At 39.7% G+C, this 7759-nt stretch overlaps 1 protein-coding gene across 2 annotated transcripts in view; it reads left to right on the top strand.

Annotated features, from left to right (window-relative positions):
* The first annotated feature begins 3670 nt into the window (after positions 1–3670).
* The window catches only part of CHCHD3 (coiled-coil-helix-coiled-coil-helix domain containing 3), a 137457-nt gene continuing 133368 nt past the window's right edge, over positions 3671–7759 (top strand). The window contains exon 1 of one of the 2 annotated variants that reach the window (XM_034672309.1): positions 3671–3930. In XM_034672309.1, coding sequence (XP_034528200.1) covers positions 3850–3930 — 81 coding nt within the window. In that variant the 5' untranslated portion in view covers positions 3671–3849. The remainder of the gene's footprint in view (positions 3931–7759) is intronic. The other variant, XM_034672312.1, reaches the window with a different exon arrangement.

Raw genomic sequence — 7759 nt, 5'->3', positions numbered from 1 at the left:
ATACCCATCCCTCATCTAGCCCATCCCCCACTCACCTCCCTCCATCACCCCTCGATTTGTTGATTTGTTCTCTGCCTTTAAAAGTCTCCTATGGTTTGCTTCCCTCTCTCCTTTTTTTCCCCCCTTCTCATATGTTCAGCTCTTTTGTTTCTCAAATTCCACATATGAGTGAGATCATATAATTGTCTTTCTCTGAATGACTTATTTCACTTAGCGTAATACACTCTAGCTCCATCCATGTGGTTGCAAATGGCAAGACTTCGTTCTTTTGGATGGCTGAATAGTATTCCATTGTATATATGTACCACACCTTCTTTACCCATTCATCAGTTGACGGACATTTGGGCTCTCTCATAGTTTGGTTATTGTTGATAATGCTGCTATAAACATCGGATGCAAGTACCCCTTTAAATCTGTATTTTTGTATCCTTTGGGTAAATACCTTGTGGTGCAATTGCTGATCATAGGGTAATTCTATTTTTAACTTTGTGAGAAACCTCCATACTATTCTCCAGAGGGGATACTCCACTTTGGATTTCCACCAGCAGTGCAGAGTTTCTCCTTTCTCTGCATCCTTGCTAACACCTGTTGTTTCTTGTGTTGTTAATTTTGATAGCTATAAATTCTTCATTGGTATGCGGCTTACATATTATAAGCTCATCCATTTTGAGTGTAAAATTCAGTGAGAGAATATGTAAAGAGTTCTGCAAACATCACCATAATCTAATTTTAGGGCATTTTCATCACCCCTCCCCCAAAAGAAACCTTGTTCCAACTAGAAGTCATTCTCCTTCTTACCTCCTCCTAGCCTCTGGCAAGCCTAATCTGCTTTTTTTTTTTCTTATATGAATTTGCCCATTCTGGACATTTCATTCAAATGGAGTCATAAAGAAGTGGTTTTCTACGTCTGAGTTCTTTCACTTGGAGGAATGTTCTTGAGGTTCATCCATACTGGGGCATATGTCAGTACTTCATTCCTTTTAATTGCTGAATAATATTCCATTGCCTGGATATACTACATTTTGTTTATCCATCAGTTCATGCCATTTGAGTTGTTTTTGTTGTTGTTACAAATGAAATTGTTTTCTTAATTTCATTCTTGGCTTGTTAATTGCTAGCATATAGAAATACAATTGAGTTTTATAAGTTGATCTTGTATCCTGCAACCTTGCTGAATTTTAAAAATTAGTTCTAATAGTTTTTTTGGTGGATTTCTTGGGATTTTTGTATTTGTAAGATCATGCCATCTGCAAATAGATATGGTTTTACTTCTTTTCCAGTCTGGATGCCTTTTATTCTTACAGTCTCTGCTCCTACTTCTCTTTAGTTTACCATGATGCCTCGTGGTTCTGACTCAGTATCAGAGCTTCTCTCTTTGTTGTTTTTTTGTATGTTCTGAATTTTCACTTTTAAATCTGAGAACACAATAAAGAGAGAAAAGGTAAAAAGACATAGAATCTGAGCGGCTCAAGTGTTTGTTATTATTTTTGGCTGGGTAAAGCTTTGCATTCAAGTTCATAGTTCTCTGGCTAATTAAATGCTGCCTTGTGTTAGAAGATCACCAGTAAGCTGTGGCCAGAGAGAAAGGGAGACCACAGGTTCTGGGTAGCTCAAGAAAGTTTCTTTAGAAGGGACTGTAGGCATGCTTGGCCTTGAAATTGATACAGATAGGCCAATATCATTATAGTAGGTATTCTTTCCAAGAATAAGATGTATCTTTTTTTTTCAGTTCAAATTTTTTTGTAATGTTGTTTAGAATGGATTATGAATTCTAAAGCATGTTTTATTGCCTAATAAGCTCACTTACATGTTTCTATATCATAAAATTGATGGCAATACACTACTTCTCATACTTAGACCACATCCTCTTTATTTTGTCAAAATAACTCATTTAACAGCTTAAGGACATAAATATATTCAAGATGACTATAGGTTCCTTCATATCTCTACTATCTCCTTAAACTCTTGTAAATAGTTATTTTGATAAGAATTAATTGAGCATCTGTTTTAGGTAGAATCTCCAATATGTACTCTATTTTGGAGTAGTGAGGAGGGTGTGAATATGGAGGGAATGTGCCAAAGAAAGGAAAGACATAATCCCTGTGATTTTTATTTCCCTGTAAAAGGAAGGTTTACACATGTTATACAATTTAAGAATTGTAAATTATACAAAGTAACATGCAGTCTCAAAACTGCAAAGTAGTGTAATACAATTTGGAAGCATATATATTGAAACTAACAAAGTGATGACATGGAATAAATTCACTACTCTGCTACTGACCTCCAGGGATACAGAGATGAAAGACATAGTCTTGGCCCTTGATTCCTACAGTAATAAATCAGCACATAATTGAGACTCAAAAATGTTATCACAATTTAAGGGGTATGTCTGGCTCAGTTAGTGGAGCATGCAACCCTTGATCTAGGGGTTGTGAGTTCAAACCCCACCTTGGATGTAGAGATTACTTAAATAAATAAAACTTACAAAAAGTGTTATTGCAGCTTGTGAATGCCTATGTATTAACAGGATGCTTTTAATGGTTGCTTTTAATGTTGAAAGGGATTCTAAGAGAGTACTATCATCAGCCTAATTTCCAAATCTGACTCTGTAAGACTGAAGTTACATGATTAAACTTACATGTCACAGGGTATTTAGCAAATAATAACTTAATTTTTTTAAAGTAGATTCCACACTGAGTGTAGAGCCCAAGGCCAGGCTCAAACTCACCACCCTGAGATCAAGACCTGAGCTGTGATCAAGAATCAGATGCTTAACCAACCAAGGCACTCAGGTGTCCCAGTAATAATTTTAAATGTGTGTGTAGATTACTTAAAAATTATTTACTGGTCTTGTAGAGGTGAAATTCTGAACTAGAAATTTTCTAAAATAGATTATCTCAAATTTGTCTGATGTAGTTTTAATTCCTCCACTAATTTATTCCATTTTTATCAATCACTTAACTTTTCTTTGCCTCAACGTATTATGGCCTCACTAGCTTATGTAACTTAAGTGGAAGGAGAAACAAGAAAATGAATGATCTGCATGTTTGGTGCAAATAAGTTACTGTCTCTGTTTTCATATATGCAGATTTAAAAACCATAATATTTAAAATTTTACTTTACAAAAGTAAACAAAACAGTACATAGTACAGAGTTCTCATGAGGCAAGGCCATAGGCCAAGTTTTTATTTTTTTAAGGCTAAGATTAAAATAAATGTTAAATTTTGCCTCAGGTTTTTATTGTTAGAAATCTAGGCATGGCTTCATTAAGAGAGTGCATCTCCCTCATTAAACTAGGAGTTCCTTTAGCAGAGACTCTGTTTATTTTAAACCACCAACGTAAGTTTCTAGAACAATATTTTCAAAGTATGTTTTGTTAGAGGAATGAACTTCTTTGAAAGTGCCCAGTTAGAAACCTTCCGTACAGTCAAGACCACATCTCCCAGAAGGCCATGCTCCCTTGGCCCTCTGGATCTGAGGCGAGAATGTCCCAGCTACCCTCGCGCCTGAAGGAGACTACAATTCCCAGTACACCCAGGGGCTGCGGAAACCTAGTCAAACAGCACCTGTTGCCATAGCATCCGGGTCCGGGCCAACCAGTCCGGGCGCCCTCACCGAGTAGAGGCGGGTCGTTCGTATCTCCGACCAACCGGAGGCATTTTTGTTGTGGAGCGTGACCGGAGGAGGCGGGAGCTGGGGACCGGCGCCTTCTCCTTGCTTCTTGGGGTCGTGGCCTTGCTCCCGCCGTGCAAGGAAAGGGTGCAGGCGCGTCCGCGCGCGTGTGTGCGCGTGGGCCCTGAAGTGCTCGTGCGTCCGGGCTAGGTCTCTGCGGGGGCAGAAGCAGGAGCCATGGGGGGGACCTCCAGCACCCGCCGGGTCACCTTCGAGGCGGACGAGAATGAGAACATCACCGTGGTGAAGGGCATCCGGGTGAGTGACAGTGGGCGGGCAGAGGGCCAGCACTCGGACTCGGACCCCAAACCTCCGACCTTCCCGGGACCCGCTCAGCCTGGTTTCCCCCGTCCCGGCCCCCAGTGTTGTCCGGCCCGAAGCCGAGTTCTCTGCAAAGAAGCTTGAAGTTTCAAGACTTGGGACATTCATTCAGAGATATTTCCTGGTTGTGTGCCAAGCGCTGAGCCCTGTGCAGGGGCGGGTGGGAAATGCCACGTTGAGTTAGACTCTCCAGGGGCTCGCAGTCTAGGTTTAACTGTATTGCTCACTGGTTGTGGGACTTTGAAACCCCAGTCTTATTTTCTGTGAAATGGGGCTTGTCTTCCCCTCCTGGGTTCAGGACCCCCTACCGTCGTTTTGCACTGGCCCCGTTACCTGTCTCAAGGTGAATTGGCGTTTTGAGAAAACCTGTGTCTACTCTCGGTCATTTAGTGCTTTCCCTCTGATAACACCCATTGCCATACAATCACACACCCCATAGACATTTCCCTGGGGTGACTTCTAGCTTCTTCGCCCTCACTTGATACCGCCTCTTTCCCATCTCTGTGGCCTGCCGCCTAAGTGTTGGACGAGGCCGAGTTGCTTCAGGACAAGTGTCTGCCAGCCTGACAGGGCCTGAGATAGGTTTGCATTTTTCAGACCGCTGGCGAGTTATAGCAGTCAGTTCTCAACTAGACGTTGCAGAGAAAATTTTAACGTCCCCGCGTGTGCTTGACACACAAACTGAAAACTTAAATTTTCTCTAAGGTTTTTAGTATATGAGCACTAACTTCATTAACACGTTCTTCGCTGCACCTGAATTTGGAGCCTCTCATTTTTGAAAGTATGCTTGAACCTAGTCAATAAAGCAATTTCACTTCTGAAAGTTTTATACTATTTTTTAAAAAATTTTCCTCCTCTGTTACTAGACAACCAGCATGAGTAAATGAAATGTGTAAATAATTTTTAGCATCTGTTATCAGGAAATAAAACTTCTTATATATTTGAAATGTTTAAAAACTTTTATGCTGAAACTGTTACCTGAGAAGAATATATTAAAGTTTCCTTTACAGAAACTCAGACTGTTGAACTCAATTTTTGGTCTGTGACCACCACTTCATATTGCACTAATTAATGATAGCACCACCTTTTGTAATACAGTGTCTGAGGCTGCGTTGCATTGTTGTGGTCTAGTTTGTACTCTTTGGAGTAAAATAAAAACTACTATGAACTCTGAGTTTTATGCAGAGATTTGTTTAATCTTGCCTTAGGCTTTGACTGTTTGTACCTGAAGGTAAAAAAGAAAAGTAAGGGAGAGCAAAATAAATTTTGGGTGAGAAGACACTGGCCAGAACAGTGTATAAATCCACATTCTCTTGCCCTAATTACAGACACAGTGATGAGAGCAAACAAAATTAAAAGAAAATTTGGCCACAGCACAGACATTCATATCAAATATTAGGTAAGATTAAATAGGATAAGTATGATATTGGGGTAGATCTTGGACTAAAATGGAGGGACTGTTTAAAAAACTTTTTTCTAAACTTTTTAAATAAAAGAAGCTCTGACTTTTGGCCACTCGACAAAAGTATTCTTTATTTTTGTGTTTTTTCACAGAGTACATTTTATTTATATTATTATAATTCAGGCACACACCATGCTTCTTTTGACCTCTATGCTTTACTTTTCTTCAGGATACACCCTTCACCTGGAATGCCCTTGCAGTGTTCTCCCACTTGCTACAAATCCTTCTTTTTCAAGGTTGATTTGCATCACTGTGCTTCAGTTTTCTCATCTGCAAAATGATGGGGCTTGAGTACATCTCTAAGACCTCTGATCTTTTCCAGTTCTGAAATTCTTGGAGTCTAGTGGTGCTATACATTTCTTGTAGCCATACTCAGCCCATTGCAATTTCCTCTGAAGATGACACACTCTTGAATTGTTGAGTACTCGGGGGTCATCCTGAGTTCTTCCAGGTCCTGGTCAAAAGAGCATTAGCGTGGAGTTAAACAGGCCCCGGTTTAAGTCTCAGATTAGACATTTACTATCTGTAGCTTTGGACAAATCACGTCTTTATATTTGCTAAGAAGATGAGGTAAGGTATCTAAAGCGTGTAGCCCATTGTAGATTTTTAATACAAAGCAACTGTTACGATAAGGTCCCTTCACATCCAGTATTTGGAGACTCTCTGGAGGTGCTGTGTAGTTAGTGTAGTGGCCAGAGCACTTGCTTTGGAACCTGGTGGCCTGGGTTTAGTCCTAGCTTTGCCTTTCACTAGGCTCTGTGGCCCTGGACAAGTCACTTTTCATTGTGTTTTCTTGTTCAGTATGTCTAGATACTGTAACCTGCTTGTATTACTTATGTATCAAGCACTACTTGTGAGAAATTTGACATAAGGTATATAAGCATTTAGTGTTTTGGCAGTGTTTAGTACTTGTATGAGTAGTAGCTATTATTAGAGTTGTTCAAGGGAATGGATCTATAAACTTACATTGAACTTAAAATAATTAAATAAAAATCAGAGTATATTGTGCTCCCACAGGCATACCTAAAGATGTGGACTGGAAAAAAAAAAAGACGTGGACTGAGAAGTAGGAGTCCTTTGTTCTGCCACTGATCACCCTGTGATTTTCTTTATGCATTTTGTATATTTTTTCGGCGGATCTTTGTATTTTTCTTAGCTTAAAACAATCTTCTCGTTTCCTCTGAGGCATGGGGAAGGATAAGCAACAATCTTGGTATCATAAGTGAGCCACGGTTTTTGGCTCAGTTGATTAAACCTTGGTGCCACTGAGGCCCAAATGTCAGTGTTGAACTGCAGATAGGTTCGTTCAGCTTAGCTGAAGAAAACATTCCAGATTTCCGAATTGTCTAATATTTATGTCACCACTCATAAGAAATAAGAGTGGAACAATGATTCACAGACTCAGTCACTGCTGGAAAACCAATTCTGCGTTCCACTGATAAGGATAGTAATTTCATCTTCATTTATCTTAATATAGGAAGAATAACATTTAATAAGTAACATAAGGCTTTCGGTAACAGGCTGTGTTTGTTAATAGATAATGTTTTCCCAGATTTTTCTTGCTGAAAATGTCCTCGACAGCTAGCAATTAAAGGACCTACTTACAATTTTAAGTTTAACGTTTATTCTCACCTACGAGGTGTTATTTTCATGGTATTTATAGCGTTTTATTTCCTTTATCCTTAGCAATTGATAGCTTTCCCTGCACTTGCATAAAATCACCTATATTCTTACAACTGATTCCAGCTTCAAATCTGAAACAACTCATGGGTTGGATGGGAGGCCACCCTCTTGCCTTGTCTTCCTCTCCAAGTCTAAAGTAATTTCTAGGGATAGAAAGACCAGGCATTTTCATTACTCATATTACATGTGCTTAATAGGATTTTTCTGAGCACCTGCTGTGCCTGTTTGGAAGGTATGCTTACCACTCAGTCTTTCACTGGTTTATCTGAAACATCAAAGTTGTGAGTGAACTCTTCCAGAGCAAATGTCAACTTCAATGAGTATCATTTTCAAAGTAATATTTATCGTGCTTTCCAGGCATAAATGAATCTCCGCAACTGGCCTTGAAGCTGCAAGCTGAGATTCATAGGAGCCATACATGTGGTAGTGCGGGTACTCACATGGAACACAACTCATGCTTTGGGGAAGTGTTGGCAGTTGGGAGTCCCTAAATGAAAAGATTATTTAATGTGAGATGTTGAGGATTCTGGAGAGTGTATATTAACAGAGGCAACAAATCTGGTCAGTCATTGGGAGTGTTGAGGGATGTTGTTGAGGTAATTTAGCTAGCTGGTGGATGAT

This window comes from Ailuropoda melanoleuca, chromosome 1 (assembly GCF_002007445.2).
Source record: "Ailuropoda melanoleuca isolate Jingjing chromosome 1, ASM200744v2, whole genome shotgun sequence".
NCBI lineage: Eukaryota > Metazoa > Chordata > Mammalia > Carnivora > Ursidae > Ailuropoda > Ailuropoda melanoleuca.
This window is presented reverse-complemented; position numbering and strand designations above follow the sequence as displayed.